Source organism: Lacerta agilis, chromosome Z, assembly GCF_009819535.1.
Source record: "Lacerta agilis isolate rLacAgi1 chromosome Z, rLacAgi1.pri, whole genome shotgun sequence".
NCBI lineage: Eukaryota > Metazoa > Chordata > Lepidosauria > Squamata > Lacertidae > Lacerta > Lacerta agilis.
Genome location: NC_046331.1, coordinates 18,781,366 through 18,799,926, shown reverse-complemented (window position 1 = coordinate 18,799,926; position 18,561 = coordinate 18,781,366). Strand labels below are relative to the sequence as shown.

Genomic DNA, 18,561 nt, shown 5'->3' with positions numbered 1-18,561 from the left:
TGCCAACAACTAGGGGCAGGACAGCAGGTGGAGGGAGTTTGTGAAAATGTGAATATTTCTAAAAGAGGATAAAATGTTTTGAAAAATGTCAGTAAGAGTGAAAGCATACGTAACAATAGATAAATGTACATTAGACAAGGAATTAATATAATGAAGATGCGCTTATTACAACTATAATAATGGTGGAATCAGCAGCAGGAAAACAACAGAGGTTAAGAAGCAGAGGTGGATATATTTACAGAGATGGATGCAGGTTATTTGATTTACACGCCCAGCAAATAATCTGCTAGAGATTTTGGAAAGTGCCTTGTCTGTCTGCCAGGTGTTTGTGTGTTCGGACACCTTTCCTGGATATCACTGCCCAATTTGACATACAATGAAGCTGAACATTGTAGGATTCAGGTCAGATACAATGATGTACTTCTTGATGTAGGACATAGGTAAACAGTGGAACTCGCTCCCACATGGAGCAGTGATGGCTACCAACTTGGATGGCTTTAAGAGAGGATTTGACCAATTCATAGAGGAAAAGGGGGCAATGCTCTGTCTCCAAAGCCAGACGGAGTAATGTGCTGGAATATTAATTGGTGGAAACCATAGGATGGCAGAGTGCTCTTGTGCTCAGAGTGAGACCCTGGTTGCAGGTTTCCGATTGGGGTCTCCGATTGATCACTGTGGGAACAGGAGGCTAGACTAGATAGGCCATTGGCCTGGTCCAGTATCTGGGCTCTTCTGATGCTCTTATGGAACCTCCAGACCCAGAGGCAGTCTATCTAGATTCCTAGGTCAGTAGGGACCATTTGGCCACAGTGAGCACAGGAACCTAGCCTGGATGGGCCGTTGGCCTGATCCAGCAGGCTCTTACACTGTGAGGAGGGCTTGGGCTTAGAAAAAGTAAATCATGGCACCACTCTTTCAAGGTATTAGTGGGGGGTTTTACATGAAGGCTGGAGGTGACTCAGTCTGCCAACTCTTTCCCATTACATCATTGTGGAAGCCACGTGGTTGTTTGGAGTCAGGGCCAGCTGGCTGCCATGATGGTGTTAATATCGACACTTTCTAAGGAATAAATCTCCTGGCTCCCTGTCACTTTCTGAGCAGGTCCTTTTTATTGCCAATCAGCGAAGTGCCTGCTGATTCCTGTAAGAGCCCTACTTCCTTGGCTGCCTTTTTTGTTTCAAAACACTTGGCTGTGCTTTCCCTTGCCGTTGTTATATTGGATTCCTGCAGAGTCTTGAGTTGTACAAGGCAGGGTCACACTCTCCAGATGATTAATTACACGGGACAAAGTGTGTTTGATGGCTGTTAATAGTCCTCCCGCCTTTCCTCTGGGCAAATAGCTCCGTGTGCTTTCTATTGAGAGACCCTGCTGGGGTTTGTTAAATGTGCTTTGGTTTGGTTGGCCAGTTTGCTACTGCTGCTGTTTCTGGCACCATCAATCCCACTTCACACTAACAAAACATAGAGCTGCAATGCATTAGAAATTCTAGGTGCAAATTCTAGCGTGGCCACTGTAGTCCATGCCCTGGGAACCCTGAGACTGGATTATTGCAATGCGCTTTGTGTTGGACTGCCCTTGGGCCTGGTTCAGAAGCTCCAGCTGGTGCAGAGCACTGCAACCAGATTGCTGACGGGAGCTTTTGGCTGAGGGCATGTGACACCATTGTTAAAACAGCTGCACTGCACTGCCCATCTACTACCGAGCCGGGTTGCATTGATTTACAAAGCCCTGAACAACCTAGGTCCAGGGTAAACTTCACCTGAACCTTATAGTATCCCAACTTGATCACTGAGATAATTTGGAGGAACATTGTTGGTTGTTCCCCAAGTTGGCGAGGCTCATTTGGCGACAGTGAGAAGCCAAGTCTTTAGCGTCATAGGCCCAGTCCTGTGGAACTCTCTGCCACTGGAGATTCAGCAGGTACCTCCTTCTTCAACTTTTTAACCACCTGCTGAAAACTTATATTCCACCAGCTGTGTGCAGTATCAGAGTGGAGTCTCTTTAGGTGATTGGATAGTGTCTTGTATACCTCCTTGCAGCAACTCCTGGTGCCAAATGTATTGCTTTCCTTTCCTTTGGACCACATCAGGGCGTCTTGTTGTCTGGGCAGCCCAGGACCTCCATACACACTGCACGGGCTTGCACCCCAGAGAGGTGACTTTGGTGCTGCAAATGCAGCAAAAGCAATACAAGAGGCAGCAGTTACGAGTTATAAGCTCAACCTGATTGGCATAAGATACAAGCAGAAAGTGTGGCCTCAAATTGACACTGTCAGAACAATCGTACCTGAACTTTGTGAATGTTTCTCTGATTCCATGGAACATACTCTACTGAGCTGGCAGCATCAAAGCAAGGTGGAACTGCATCAAAGAGACATCCTACGGCAATCAAAGAGAGCAACAAATCTACGACTGGTTTGAGGCCGGCATAAAAGACAAGGAGCCTGTTTTTGCTGCAAAACACAAGTCTTTTGTGAACCACCCTGTGTTGAAAGATGCTTTCTACGCTGAGAAAGTGATGCCCAGCGGATTGCCAGACAACGTGCCAATGACTACTTACTAAAGCTACCTTGGAGCGTTCAACTCACTGCTGACAGCGGCAACACTCACCAAATATACGGAGGCTTGAAGAAAGCCTTTGGACCAACAATCAAGAAAACTCTTTCCTTGTCTTGCAGGAGAGACCTTTGGGGTTGTCATTGGGAACAATAAAATGAAAATAAGCTAGGAGAGCAAATTTCAAGCGGAGCCACCAGAGGAAGGTGGTGTAACACTGTGGTTTTCTCAGACTGTTGGGCCTGAAATGTTTTAATTGCTTCCTTTCACAGAACATGTCGTTACAAACGGTGGTTCCCTGGTCTGTTTTCTAAACATTTATTTATTTATTTATTTATTTATTTATTTATTTATTTATTTGCCTCTTCTCTTTTCCTCTCTCCAGACCCGAAGTGCCCAGGGGATTTGGACTTCCAAAATAGTGACTGGGACATCAAGACAATTACAAGCTCATTGAAGTTCTACCTCAGGTAGGTTCTTCTGTCTCAGTTTCTGCTTTATAAATATCTGACCTTTATCTAGCTAAATCTGCAGAGAGTGGGTGGAAAGAGGGCATGTAGCTGGTTAAAAACAGCTTTCCTGTGCTTCACTGCACTTGTCTTATCCTGTGAGGTACTGCCTTAGACTGCTGCTCCATTTGCCCAGTTCTGTCCACTCAAGGTGTCTGTGGAAATCTTTCCCAGCTATGCTCACCTGAAGCTGAGGGAGTGACCAAGGTCCTTCTGCATGCAAAACAGGAGCTCTTCCACTGAGCTGTGTCCCTGTCCATGAAACAAGGAAACCTCAATTCATATCTCCAGGGGCCTTGGACATAGAGTGGTCTTGATGGAATTTATTGAGATTTTTTAAACAACAACAACAACAACAACATACAAATTGTTCCAGATTGAGTAGAGCACAGCTGTGCCTCCCTATTTCCTATGAAACATATGCATTGCACTCTCTCTTTCTCTCCCCCTCCCCACAGGAATCTCTCTGAACCTGTCATGACGTATAAGCTTCACAAAGAATTGGTCTTAGCTGCCAGTAAGTGCCTGGGAACAGGGTGGTGGTGAGCTGCTATTAAGAGTAGTTTTTTTTGGGGGGGGGGTGAGCAAGGACAAGGTTAATTTCTCTGGAATGTTAGATCTGTGCTAAGCGCCTTGGAACAACCCCTTTCTCGTATTCTGTAAAGGAGGTGATAACACATAGAAAACAGAGACATGTGCCTCCTCTCCTCTCATACAAACCAAGGCAGGGTCCTACTACTTACCTTCCAAAATGGATATTTCCTCCTCCTCCCAACTGCCCCCTTTCTTTCTTTTTTTGTATTGTGTATGCCTGCTAAGAAAGAGAATGCAATAAAATTTGAAACAGTAACAAATCATTGCACATGTATCCAAAATCAGATTAAAGCTATTGAGTTTAGTTCATCAAAATTGATGGACTTGATCCCTTGTAACCTGCTTTTCAAAGTCTAATAGTCAATAGACCTCAGGTGCTGCCCCCTTGCCCCTTTCAGTACTACCCACTTTGAGAACCACTGATCTAGGGCAAGAGCAGCAAATCTCACTTGAGGATGTCTTGGCAAATGCCCCCCCCCCCTTTTAATTGATTGTTCCGTAGACAATCAAAGCAGCACAGTTAATTAACTCTGAAACCTTTCAATTAGGTCGGCAGTTCAAATTTGCACAGTATTGTATTACTAGGGCCGGACAACAATCTAATTAAATGAGTGGATAAATCAATAATCTGGTCATCTTGATTGAACTCCTGCTGGCTGTAATGAGCTCCCTGGTGCTTCCCGTTTTCGACATCCAAGCTCCTCTCCATGTTTCTCTGTGACTGGTTGTGCGGGTTTGCAAGCTAGCTTGAAGCACAGGCTTCCTTAAGCAAGTGCAAGAAAGCATCCACAACTTACCCACTCGCATCCTATCCCACAGGTTGAATTAATACAATTTATCGTTGCTTGGTCACTAAAATGTGTGTAAAATCACATAGCGATCATTAAAAATGATTGCCAAGTACTTGCAAAGTAATAATATTTGTTAATTAATTAATTAATTATCATCACCTGACATTTGCAGAAGGTAAAATTAAAATTCCTTGGTTTTCCGAAAGCAGTTTATGTGCTTCTTCATTAAACGTAGACTTAACAAGCTAAATGTTATCCAGTTAATAGCAGGTTGTAATCCCTCGCACCCAAGAACATATTTTAAAAGGCGAAAGATTTATACGATCTGAAGAGAAACCAGAGTATCAAGAACATATTTTAAAGACCCCTCACTGAAGAAATTTGCAAAAATTAAGCTTTGCACTGTACTATCTCAGGATCATTCTCCATCATTGGGCTCACAAGAACCCAGCTGATCTGGTGCAGAGGTGTAATGCAGCACATACTTGCCACAGGTGGTGAAAGGTTGCATTCTCTGCTGAGCATGGGCAAGCGGAGATCAATGGCCTGGAGCTCTGGGCTTGATTAAAGGACAGAGAAATGTGTAGCGAAGGAGAATCTGCACACACACACACACACACACACCCCCCCAGCTAACATGTAACATGGTAGCCCCATACTACCATACAGACAAAATAGCATGGAATCATAGAATTGTAGATTTGGAAGGGACCCAAAGAGTCATCTATTCCAACCCCCTGCAATGCAAGAATCTCAGCTAGATCATACATGACAGCTTAAAAAACCCCACTACCTCTCACGGGAATCTGTTCCACTGTCAAACTGCTCTTACTGACAGAAGATTCTCCTTGGCTCAACAGTGGCCAATTGCAGAGGCATCTTGGAGGCCTGTCATCACTCAGCAAGGAGGCCCCCACTTTTGCACCTTGACTGTGAAGGTGCTTTGGGGCAGAGCCAGGACCCTGGGAGGACAGTTTCAGTCAATCGATCAATCCCTCTAACCTCTACCTGTTTTGGACTACAATGCCCATCAACCCAGCGTTATGTGGCTGTGCTGGCTGTGGCTGATGGGAGTTGTAGTTCAAAGCAGCCGAAGGGCATGGTGTGTATGTGGAGACTAAACTGCATGGGAAAATGCCTGGGGAAATGAGTGAAGGGTTCTTCTAGTTTAAATGGTGAGTTGGTGGAAATGTGGCTTTGGGAAGGAATCACGAGGGTCATCCAGTCCAGCCCCGGGAGGTGCCGGAATCACAGCTAAAGAATCCCTGACAGGTGGCCACCCAACCTCTGCTTAAAAACCTCCAAGGAAGGAGAGCCCACCACCTTCCAAGGGAGACTGTTCCACCGTCGAAACGGCTCTTACAGTCAGAAAGTTCTTCCTGATGTTTAGTCAAAAATTTCCATTTGAATCCATTGGTTTGGATCCAGCCTTCCAGAGCAGCAGAAGACAAGCTTGCTCCATCTTCCATGGGACAGCCCTTCAGAAATTTGAAGATGATTCTCTTCTCACCCCTCAGTCTCTTCCAGGCTAAACAGACAAGGAGGGGGAAACTATATTGAAAACTTACCCGGGCCATCAACAACTCCCTCTTTTAGCTGTCTCTGACTTCTCTGTTCTTCCCAGTTCTTTTTCAAATGCCATGAGCTGTGTCTAAATAAGAAACTGCCTGTGTTTTGAGTTCCACTTATTTCTGCACGAAATCCTCCCTGCCCTCAACAAAATTTTAGCAAAATCGTATTGTGCCACTGATTTTCATCGCAGCCAAGAGCAACTGTTGCTTGGTGCAGTTAATATTCATTATTATTTAATACAAATTATACACTACTTGGGTTCCCTCCCCCTAAACACACCCCAAAGCAGTTTACAAAAAAAGATAAAATAGTAAAATTACCAATAAGAAAATTTCAGCAGGTAAAGGTAAAAAAGTAATAATAAATTCAGCAACAATAATTTTAAGACTTCCCAAGATGTGAAAAGATGAAAAACAGGTTAGAACTCATCCCAGCTTTGTAAACAGCTGGGTAGAGTTGCCAAAATAAAAATGTTTAAACAAGTGGTGCCTGCCTGATGTCATTAGATGCGGCCACAGTAAAAGATTGAGTTAGTTCGCATGCTTTTTGTTTTGAAAGCAGCAACCCTGGGGGAGCCTGAATCACAATCTGGATGTGGGGAGAGATAATGTAACACCACCAATTAATGTGTCCATCTTAAACACACACACACACACACACACACACACACTGCTGTTTGCACCAGAACCGAAGCCTCTGTATTTATCTCAAACTGAAAATCTGATTATGTTTTCCTTCCTAGAGTCTGAGAACCTGGATTATAGGCTGGGGGCGATCCATTCCCTTGTCTATAAACTCCCTGACAAAAACCGAGAGATGCTAGAAATGATCATCAGGCACCTGGTCCAGTAAGTTGGCGTTTCTATGCAAGATTCCTACTGTAAGGCAGGGGGGTTGGCAGCTGGCAGACTTCTGCTCAACTGTGCCCTGGGCCTGATTCCAGAAGCTCCTTGCTCCAGCAAGAGTGATCTATACAAGGGGGTGGGGAGAGAGAAGGAAGGGGTTGGACACAGTTCTTCTTCTTCTTCTTCTTCTTCTTCTTCTTCTTCTTCTTCTTCTTCTTCTTCTTCTTCTTCTTCTTCTTCTTTTGGTATCTGGGCACACCCACTGCCAGCATTAGGCCCCATACACAGTTGACATGTGACTTCTGTCAGAGTCGCCTTCCACAGAAGGGTTGCTTGTCAGGATTTTGCCTTCATGGTGTGTATGTGTGGTGCAGCAGAATGTGGATTGAACTATAGACCCAACAGAGTTTTGGCTGTTGGTGATGGCCTAACACATCCTCTCTCTGCTTCAGGGTAGCCCATGATGGGTACATAATGCCAGCTTGCCCCTACTGCCCTGTTTACCAATTAGTTTCCAGTTCAGAGTGCTGGGTGTGACCTATAAAGCCTTAAACGGCTCAGGACCCCAATACCCCAAGGACTGCCTCTCTCCATTTGAACCGACCCAAACCCTGCAGTCATCATCTGAGGCCCTCCTTCACGTTCCTCCTCTGGAAGAGTTCTGGAGGGTGGCAACACAAGAATGGGGCCTTTTCAGTGGTGGCTCCCCACTTGTGGGATTCTCTCCCCAGGGAGACTGCCGGTGGCAGCAGACATTTGTCAGGTCTCTGGCTTTTAATTATCTGTGGCCCTTTTGTGCAGGTGTGTTTGTGTTTCAATCTAGTTTTTTAAAATGTGAAGATGTTTTAGATTTTTCATGAATGCGGTATTTATTTATTGTTGTAAGCCACTTTGATTTACTTATGTAAAATAAAAAACCAATAAGTTTAATAAATAATAATAATAATAATAATAATAATAATAATAATATAGAAAAGAGAGGCTGTTGGAATTCCAGTACTGCAAGGAAGATGTGTGAGAACAAGTCTTGGCTTTCAGAGCAGGAGGGTTTGATTGTTTCCAGACCTCAGGAAAATCAGTTTTAGAAATGTGATTTTTTTTCTTCTTCTCCAACAAAGCACCAATCTTAAATGCTTGTCAGAGGAAAATATGCCTGGTTTTTGGCAATTTGAAATTTCATTGTGCAATTGCTGGGTGTGATGTGGATGATTGATAATCTCCAGCCTTCTCTTCTTTCTGGTTGCAGTCTCCTGGCATAGATTTCGTTGCAGGCTTCATCGGCCCCAAAGATTTGTTGAAATCCTCCTCCTCCTCCCATATTTTGTTGGTTTTGTTAAGACTTACAGATATGGCAAAAAGAAAGAAAACAAAGAATGAAAAATAAAAGATAATAAAGCAGTGGTTCCCAAACCTTTTCAGGCCCTCTTGGTTCCATAAACGCACCCCAAATGCTCCCCACCCTATAAAAAGCATAATTAAAAATAGTGATTTGTATGACCCACTAAGGAAGATAATGCAAATATTAAGAAGAAGAAGAAGAAGAAGAAGAAGAAGAAGAAGAAGAGTAACAATTGATTGCACATTTATTCAAAACTCAATGAATACTATTTAGTTTAATTAATTCAGCACAAAATGGATGAACTTGATCCAGTGATAGCAACTTCTCAAAGTCTGATAGTCATTTATACCTCCAGCACCCCTGTGGCCCCCTTGCCTCTTAGACGCCCCCCCCAATAATTCCACTGCCTCGCGGAGGGTGGTTCCGCCCACACTTTGGGAATCATTGTGCTAAAGCATCACAGAAGTTCAAAGATACAGCACAGCTTCAAGGGGATATTGAAGTGTTGGCTCGTACAAAGATTCCCTTTACAAATAACAAAGATATTTAGAAACCTAAGTGTTCCCCATCTGTGAATTCTATCATTATTGAGAATAAAGGTTCTACAAAGCCTTAGAACAACCAGGCATTTGCACATATTCCATAAAGCCAAAAAAGGCCTATCTTTCAAGCTCTGCCCTTTAGTTATTTTAAGTTTATGAGATATTTTTTCAAGGAGGGCAATTTGCCAAATCCCAGAGTACCAGCAATGCAAATGACTAAGAGAGAAGGTCTTTCAGCATTGGGCAATAGAGCCCTAAGCTGTTATTTTCAAGTCCCATTCTGTTTCCACAAACAGGTTCAAGAGCGCCAGGTGGAAAGATGATGCACTTAGCTCAGGGGTCAGCAAACTATGGCCCCCGGGCCAGATCAGGCCCGCTAGGGTCCTAAATCTGGCGTGCCCTGCTGCTGCTGGCTCTCCGGCTTCTGGCTCGCCACCACTAACTCCTCCACGGCCACCACTACCAGCAACAAGCTAGTGCACGTGGTGAGCGCTAAAGACACAGCCAGCTCATGGCGCTGAAAAGGGGGACAAGGAAACACGCTGAGAGAACATACTGTGTGCAGTGGAGAGTGCGCTCCCCACGAGGCAGGTGGCGAGCAGAGCGCTGCGGGGGTCTGAGGCCGGACGTGGAGATGGCGGCGCAGGAAACAACGGCGGTCAGGAGGCGTTGCGCTGGTGGCTCAGGCGGCAGGAAGCACTGCTGCCGGGGTCCCTCGCGGCTCAGTCGCCACCCCTCCAGGACTCCCGCTCGCCGCCTGCCTCATGGGGAGTGCGCTTTCCCCTGCGCACGGCAGGTTCTCTCAATGTGTCTCCTTGCCCCCCTTTATGTTGCAAAAGAGGCATGTTCAACTATGGCGGTGGATCTCCTAGTGGACGGATCTGCCTTGTGGGGTGGGGGGATTACCTAGGGGAGCTCTAAGACCCAACGAGGTAGCAGGGGTGGGCCCTGCAGGTGGACTTTGAAAACCCAGCATCACTGGATCAAGTCCATCAGTTTTGTTGAATTAATTAAGCTAAATAATTCTAATTGGGTTTTGCAATTAATCACTAATGGTTTGAATTTTATTGGGCAGGCAATTCTGCTATGATGCTTTTCATAGGGTAGGGTGCACTGGGGATGAGTTTCTAGAACACAGGGTCCCAGGGCCCTCAAAAAAGTTTGGCAGCCACTGAACTGTCATTTACCTGTGACATGTTCCCCGCATGGGTTTGACATGTGGTGTTTTTCCCCCTTTGCTTTTTGCAAATTTATTAAACCACAGCCTCAAGCTGGTTTATGACCAAACCCATTAACATTTGCTTAAAGCATTGGCTTGAACTTTAAAGAAGCAATCAAAATTTCCAACATTACACAAAAGTATCAAAACTGCCAAAGCAAAAGTGCTTGTGTAAAGAAAAGAGAACTAATAACAGGCGGGAGCACAGCAGTAGACACCCACGTATATATCTGAAGGATGTCAAATCTACTTTTTTGCCACCTTTCTGAAGGTGCACCTGAAATGTCTGCAAGCTTCCTTTTTAGAGTTTGCAAGAGTATGTTCTGCCTCCACTGTCAAAGCCAGGATGACTGGGAATCGCTGGTGGGCAGAGTGCTGCTGTGCTCATGTCCAGCTTGCAGGCTTCCCATTGGGACATCATGTTGGCCACTGTGGGAACAGGATGCTGGACTAGGTGGGCCATTGGCCTAATCCAGCAGGCTCTTCTTTCGTTTTAATGCAGCAATTTAACCTCCCTCCATTGATACCCCATCACACAAAATGAGCTGGAGAGGCTCATTCGATAACAATGGGCATCATTGGGCCAGTGCAGTGGAACACTGCGAGTAGAGATTCAGTGGGCACCTTCCGTGCCAACTTTTAAAAGCCTGCTGAAAACTTATATTCTGCCAGGTATATGCAGGCAATTAAGAGGACATCCTTCCGCAGTGGTTTACTGGTGTTTGTTTTTAAACTTTTTTAATGCTTTTAGTGTATGCTTTTATGTTTTTATTACTGTAAACTGCTTTAATATATTTCTATTAATAAATAATAATGCAGAAGAATCCCAGGATGCTTCACCATGGGGGTTGGGTTGTTTGCTTGCTTGCTTGTTTTCTTGAATATCTATATACTGCTAAATCACAAAATAGTTTAGAGCATTAAAAAGATAAAGACCAAACAATAATGTCATGAAAGAATAAAAACAAGTTTAAAGCAAAGATAAATTTAAAACAGGCATCAATAGCCCATTGTGGGGGATGTCCTCTTAATTGCCTGCATAGGTCTGGCAAAACAGAAAAGTTTTCAGCGGGTGTTTTAAAAGTTAGCGCAATGGGGCCTGGTGAATCTCCAGTGGCAGAGAGTTGACAGGACTTGGCAACTGACAATAAAGGCTTGGTTTCCTTTTGTTGTCAAATGAACCTTGCCAACTCAGAGAATGACCAGCAATATTCTTGCAGGTTATCTCAGCTTTTGAGTTAGGATATTATAAGTACTCAGGCGAGGTCCCTAAGGTCGTTCAGGGCTTGTAAATTAATGCAAGGATTTTGAGCCTTGTTCGGTAGCAGTTGAGCTGCCAGCACATCCTCGGCCAGAAGCTCCCATAAAAAATCTGGCTCACTGGCGAGGGAAGTGGGGTGCAGGGGGCATACCACACTGGGCAGCGGGAGAGGCAGGGCGACGGGGTCCCCACTGGCTGAATGGAGGAGGAAAGCAGGGAGCAGCTAAGATGGCAATCATGAGGAGGGCTCCGCGGTTGTTTTATTGCTTGGTTACAGGGCTGGAGTGGGGGGGGGAGGGGGTGTTGTATAGGCTGGCGGGAAGGGAGAGCGAGGAGGCGGAAAGGAAGTCATGCATGAGCAGCCCGTGACCTTTTGTGCTTTGTTGTCTGCTATTTAGTTCATTATGGCCTTAATGCTGTTCTGGGGATCTGAGGAGGTGGTGGAGCAGCCCATCATGTCTGAGGGTGGGGGGAGGCGGGAAGAGGGGGGGAGGAGGTCACGGCCTTTCTCCCCGGACCCCCAGTGTGGTGGTTCCACCACTCCTCTCTAAACACGTGCCAAGGGTTTGGTAGATTACAGTAGCAATCTTCGCCCCAGAGAGAAGGCAAATGGAAAAGTAATATATACCGGTAAGTAATAATAATCACAAACAGTAGCATAGAAGTCTGAGTTTGCTTGAAGGGAGTCTGCCTTTGTGTGCACAGCAAGTGTTCCGGAACTGAGGATATGAGTGTTTGTACTTTCATCTCCAGCCCTGGCTGAATTTCTCCAAGACCTGGGGATGCTGCATATTGTCATAAACTGAGAAGGGGAACTATTAGTATGTTTTTATGAGTTTGTCATAGTTTTCTAAAATGTACAGTACAATAGCATAGATATTCTTGTATTCAGTGAGTTGTATGAGATCCCACCCCCTGCACTACAAGTCAGCATGTCAGGTGCTGCTGCTATTCATAATGTTTATTTTAAAAGTACTTCCAGCCTGGTGTGGCAGTACAAGTAAAGCAAAGAAGTGGAGTCTGGGAATCAAGTTCCTTCCTGCCCCTTCGTTAGTGGGGGGACAGGGACAGAAGGGGAAGACACTTGTAGCGGAGGGGAGGGCTGTGGCAAGCCAGCAGGGTTCCCAGATGAGGAACAGCAAGAGGGACGGAAAACTCAGTGACTGCCCCAGGAGGCAAAAACCCTAGCCATGCCACTAAACTGTCTGCAGTACCCTGACCCAGCTGCATCTTCCGAACCAGGCCCAAGGGCAGACCCACATAGAGCACATTGCAGCAGTCCAGCTTTGAGGTTACTAATGCACGACATACAGTGGTCAAGCTCTCCCTGTCCACGAACAGCTGTAGTTGGGGAACCAAGCCTTGCGGGTCATGGAGTTTCGGCTCCAGAATCCCCGATCAGATGCTCCTCTGATTTCCACCCTAATCTTCTTGCTTTCTTTTCCCTCTCCTGACAGCGTGTGCGAACACAGCCGGGAGAACCTGATGTCTCCATCTAACATGGGGGTCATATTTGGCCCCACACTCATGCGAGCCCAGGAGGATACCGTCGCTGCGATGATGAACATCAAATTTCAGAACATTGTGGTGGAGATCCTCATTGAGCATTTCCACAAGGTATGGCAGAGCCAACAGTACACCGATTTCTGGACCACTACCACCCCCAGCAAAGAGCCTCACTTGAGTTAGGATTGAGGTGCTTATCACTTGCAAAGCATTTTACAAGGGTTAGGTTGCTTTTCATCAAGGATAATTAAGGCTGCAGCCCTGCCCTGTTGATTTCACCGGTCTTGCTTCTGAGTAGACAGGCATGGAGATTATGCTACATACCCATGGTGGTGGTGGGAGGGGAAGAGTGGCAATTTAAGTCTATTCTGCTGCCATATATTTTCTAAACAATTATACATAGGAAGAAACCAGCTAAATAGAGCTTTTAATGTGCTTCACGTTACACAATGAATGTTTATTTTGTGGAAGGCGTGTGGGTGTATTTGTGTGTGAGAAAGTAAATAAAAGCCAAACACAAAGTCCTGAACTTTCCAGAAGGAAGGGTTTGTGGTCGATTGGGTAGAGAAATTTTAATTTTCATGCTTCCTAAAGGAAGCATCATTTCTTGTTTGTGGAAGATGCATATTCATCATTTGAGAACTGAGTAAACAGCAGAGATCTGGTGGTGAAATACAAAAGTGGAAGATTTCCCAGGTGGGCCACACTTGGATGATAAGCCTAGCAATTCTAAGGATGGGGTTTATCAGAGATAAAGAGGGTTCCAGTTGCTGTAAACCGCAGGAGGAGGAGATCAATCTTTTGTGCTCGAATCCTGCTTACTGGTTTCCCACTGGGGCGCTGAGCACAGGATGTTGGACTAGATGGGCCATTGCTCCTGATCCAGCTGGCTCTTACTATGTTCTCATGGGATTCCATCACCTGACCCCACGTTAGCAAAGCAATAAAGCAGTGTAATATCTGGCTGATGGAGCCTTCTCTATAATGCTTAAGGAGATTACGACCAGCACCACAGCTTTTTTATTGACTTGGAAAAGTGGCCTTTAATTAAAAATCCAGTTTAAATAATCCAACTCCCTCTCTGCACCCTCCAGAAAAGGATAAACATTTTTTAAAAGCCCTGTTTAAAATTAAATCTTCATGCAGACATCTTAGACCTGCACTTGAGCTCTCTGGAAACTTCCCACAAGCCGCGAGGCCAACAGCTGGTCACTGCTCCATTTCCTTTTCTGGTGCTGGGAGTCCTCCTTGAAAGAAACGGGACCAAAGGAGACTGGAGGCAAAGGGGGGGGGGGGGTTGGAAACAAAACTGTGGCTTGGAGAGACTTCTGGTGCATTTTGAATTTTATTTAAAAATTTAGAGAGTTCCAAATGCCAGGTGTTGAATCATAAACTGGAGAGCGTCTTGAAGCCGCTCCAAGTCTTCTTTCCCCAGTCTGGATTCAGTAAATGCAAAGCCTAGAACACAACCTGGCCCTCTGAAGTAATTGGTTCCACTGCCAAACTGCTCTTACCATCAATAAATTTCTCATTTCTTCTACTTGTCCCTGTGCTGTGTAGTGGTTAGAGTGTCGGACTAGGACCTGGGAGAGACCAGGGTTCAAATCCCCACTCGGACATGAAGCTCACATGGTGTGACCTTGGGCCAGGCACAGCCTCCTAGTTTAACCTACATCACAGGGTCATTGTAGGGATTAACTGAGGAGGGGGTGAACCATGGATGCCACCTTGAACTCCTTAAACTAAAAGGTGAGATATAAATACCATAAATGATTAAATTTCTCAGCCCTCAAAAGTTTTAATCAACATTTCACGTCTCCTCCCCAAACCTTCTCTTAAGAGATTCTGGCCAGCAGTGGGAGGTGAGGGGAACCATATAAAACGAGCCCTTTTTCCAATCTCTGGAATGGTGTCTTTTAATTAAAAGTAAGATGTCTTCTTTCCTGGCCTTTTATTTCTGCAACGATAAGGTTAAGCTAGTAACGTTTTATTAGGTTTGAGTCTTAAAATGGGGTGGGTGAGTGTGGAGTGGAAATGTTTCCGTGCGCACATATGCAAACACTTCAAATGAGTTTTCAAGCAGGCATGATATATTATTTATGTGGTGAATTGTGAAGTCTCAAAGGACAACGGAATTGTTCACTGGGTTGGTGTGTTGTAATTACTGCTTTGACAGCTTTAAACTTGAGTGCTACAGCTAAATTAAAAACTTGATCCCCCTGGAAACAAGTCTTGGCGTTACACAAACCCTGCTCTGCAAACTTGAGAGATTAGGTCAATACCACCTGCGCATATGAAAAAAATTTAATGTGCTTTTTACTGCCTCATTACATAGTGTGAACCTAGCTGGGGGTAGGAACAGCTTCTTGGAGAGGTTTGTGATTGTGGCTTTTAAATCGAGAACTATAGTGCTCCGAAATATGGTGTGCTCACTGCAGAGAATATACAGTCCCGGGTACAAGCAAGAATTAAGAACTGCATAATTCTATGAACTTCGGTCATGTCGCCTCTTACCTGTCTTTTCTCTCAGCTAAAAAGTCACAAAGCTGCAGCCTTTTTTTCATGGGGGGCGGGGCGGGGAGAAGAGGAGGCAGGAGGAATGGTAATCCCAAATGAGCTCCCCTAATCCTCCAGCAAGGTGAGAAAGTGTTCCAGTCCGGCAAAAATTTTCTTTTTCTTGATCATGCAATGAAAAGAGAGGTGCTCTCTTTCGCAGAAGAGTTTGAGAACACTAAGCCGGTTGTTTTCGAACTGTGCTTGTGTTAACGCCACAGTCCCTTGCTGCGGATGCAACAGGAAACTGTACCTTAAAGAAGGTCAGGGCTGAAGCATCAAGCCTATTATTGCTTGTTAAGCCAGAGGATCAAGACAGAAGTGCAGGGCCTGCACACACTCTGCTTGTTACAGAGGCTTTGAGACTGTGCAGTAAACCAGGGTACCACATTTCAGATGTAACGGGCAAGTATGGTTGAAAGAGAGTGAGATGAAAGTGCCATTGAGGGGAATGAAGGAGAGGTGTGCAGAATGAACGCCCAATGAATTAGCCGTGATTTATTAAGTCGTTGCGTCTGAACCAACCTTTTGTCCGTCGCTGCCAATCTTCTGGCTATGTGGCAGAATAAAGAAGTAACTACAGTAATTGCACTGTAGGAGGCATTCCCCATCAGAAAGGCAAAGCAGTGAGAGAGAGCTAGTAAGCAGGACTCCCCTCCATTGGCTCCATGAGGCCAGCTTCATTGGGCCTCCTCTCGCATCAGCTGGAACCTGGGGGCAGCCATTCCCTCAGGCTGCCTCAGTAGCAGAAACGGGAACCAGGAGGCTCGCTCGTGTCAGGTTTACTGAGCTCTACCAGGCATCTCCTGGCCCTCAGCTGTGCTAGCTGGGCATTCTAGAAACAACTGTTTAAGGACTGGATTATTTTCCTCTTCCCTCCCTTTTCCCTTGCAAGTTGCGGTTTTTGTTTTTGTTTTATATTCTAAGCCTGTGGGGAGAGTTTTTAGTCTTGTTTTAACCAATTGTACTTAAGACACCCTGGGAGACTTTTTGGCTGAAGAATGGGGTGCAAATGAGAAATAAATATGCCCGGGGGGGGGAACCACTTCATACAACAGTGTTTGTAATGTTGCAGGTCATTTTGCAGTCAACATGCACAGCCTTGCTGGCAGACCTCTTGGTGTGTAAGAATCAAGGATAAGACATTGTGAAAGCCCTGCTCTGCTATCTTAATTTCTGTTAATTGCAACTGCTTTTCAGCCATTTTCTCTTGAGTGGCAGGAGGAGTTTGCCACAAATCCCTAGATTTGTTTGGCATCCAGGCCGGGAGAACATTTGGCTATTCCTGTTTCCCAAGCTGTAGAAAATGCTGTTGCCATGCAGCCAACTGACTTCAGAGTCCACTAGAGATTAACAGCTGCTTTATTCTGTGGGGGATTTTTTATTGGGGGGGGGGAGGACAGAAGATCTTAACCTGATGCCCTTTGGATGTTTTGGACTACAACTCCCATCCTGATGTTGGGAGCTGCGGCCCCAAACATCCTGAGGGCGCCAGGTTCAGCAAAGCTGATCTCAATAAAATTGGACCACATTCTCAGAATGCTGCCCTTATTCTGAAAGCAAACTCCTGGGGATGGTGCCCAGCTGCCACCAGCCATAGAACGTATTTTATGTTAGCTGGGGGGGACAAATTGGATGGAAGCTGCAGAGCAGCTAGTTCCATGTCAGCAGCTTGTGTGTACCCATTGCAGCCTGGAAAACTATAAAAAATGAGGTCCCCTTAGTGCCATAGAATGGGGGCCCCCAGTTTCTTTATGGCTCAGATGCTGGTCTTTACAACAAAGCCCCAGTGCTTATGGTCTGTTGTCACTACTAAATACTTTGGCAGACCTTTGTGCTCCATGGGGTTGAGGCAGGAGGTGTGTCAAGGGATGGTGTTATATTACTTTGGCACCTCTTCCTGTGGAAGTGTGGCCATCACATTAAAACAAATAAGGCAAACCAAGGCAGGGTTGGGAGTAATTGCTTCACTGTAATTTATTTATTTTTTCATGATTTGGTATATCTAAAGCATCTCTGGAAACAGGACAGGTGGCAATTGAAAGTGAGCTTTTTAATTTGCCCCAAATGAATGAGAGGGTAGTGACCAAAGAAGGCCTGAGAGGGTCCTAATCAGTGGCTGCCAAGGTGGGTGGTGGGATTGCCTACTGGGATGCTAAGAGGCAAAGAGGTGGCAGAGGCAGACACAGGCTGGGGGTGTAAATTGCTTACTTAGTGGGCTGTGAAAACTCGTATTCAGAATATTGCTTGTCATAGGGTAGGGGGCACTGAGGTTGAGTTTATGGAACTGAAAGGGAATGCATTTTGGATTATGGAAGGTATGAGTTGAATAATCTCAAAAAGAGAACTCAATGGCGCATTACACACGCCAAATGAATCTTGGAGTAGGAAAATGTAAATTAGCTACTACATGCGAAAATTGCAGTAGCCAAATTAAGATGAACTACAACTGAACTATTGCAGAATTGAGCAATTTTTTTTTACCAGCCTCCTGCTGCATCTGTGGTTGCTTTTGTTGATCCTTTGTCTCCTGTTGGCACAATCAGAGAGACTGTAAATTACTGTGTGTGGAGACAAGGAAGATTCATGTCTGTGACTGGCCAACACATTTTCAAGAGGCTCCCCATTAACTGGTGGGTGTTAAGAATTAGTTATTGCTAGCTGTAGCAGAATGCGGGTTCCTAGTCCTTCCATTTTGTGTTTTGTTTTGTTTATTTTTTATCGCATCACATTTATATCCTACCTTGTTTCTCCAAGGAGCTCAAGGTGTCTTGCATCTTTCTCCCTCTCCTCAGTGGCAGTGACTGGCCCAGTGGGCTTCCTGGCTGAGTGGAGATTTAAACTCTGGTCTCCCAGGTCCTAGTCTAACCCTGACACAACACCGTGTTTCTTCCTCGGTATCCCAGCTATAGTCACTGGGTGGCTTGAACCCACTGCCTACAAGAGGAAAGGATATAGGGAGACGTTTGCTGCAGGAATTCATTGAGCTTCTGGCTTGCTAAATAGAGTACAGCTGCGTCCTACAGCAGGTTCATGTCTAAAATTGGTGGTGGTAGATGCAGGACACAGGCTAATGCAGGCTGGAATAGGAGCGAGACACAGTTTAAATTTCTGGAAGAAGTAATCTCTTATAAGATGCTGAGCCTGTGCTGGTCATGCTCATGATACTGTATAGAATTATTTGGATGTATCACTGTTTATTTATTTTTTGTTCTCTTTTGAAGAACGTTCTTCAAGTAAAGTTCTGAACAATGCTCATGGGTCCTGGCAATGT

The 18,561-nt window shown here is 45.2% G+C and overlaps 1 protein-coding gene across 2 annotated transcripts in view; it reads left to right on the top strand.

Annotated features, from left to right (window-relative positions):
• The window catches only part of OPHN1 (oligophrenin 1), a 125,996-nt gene that overhangs the window by 82,582 nt on the left and 24,853 nt on the right, over window positions 1-18,561 (top strand). For both annotated transcript variants that reach the window (XM_033137449.1, XM_033137450.1), the window contains 4 exons: window positions 2,942-3,026; window positions 3,524-3,582; window positions 6,765-6,870; window positions 12,686-12,845. In XM_033137449.1, coding sequence (XP_032993340.1) covers window positions 2,942-3,026; window positions 3,524-3,582; window positions 6,765-6,870; window positions 12,686-12,845 — 410 coding nt within the window. The remainder of the gene's footprint in view (window positions 1-2,941; window positions 3,027-3,523; window positions 3,583-6,764; window positions 6,871-12,685; window positions 12,846-18,561) is intronic.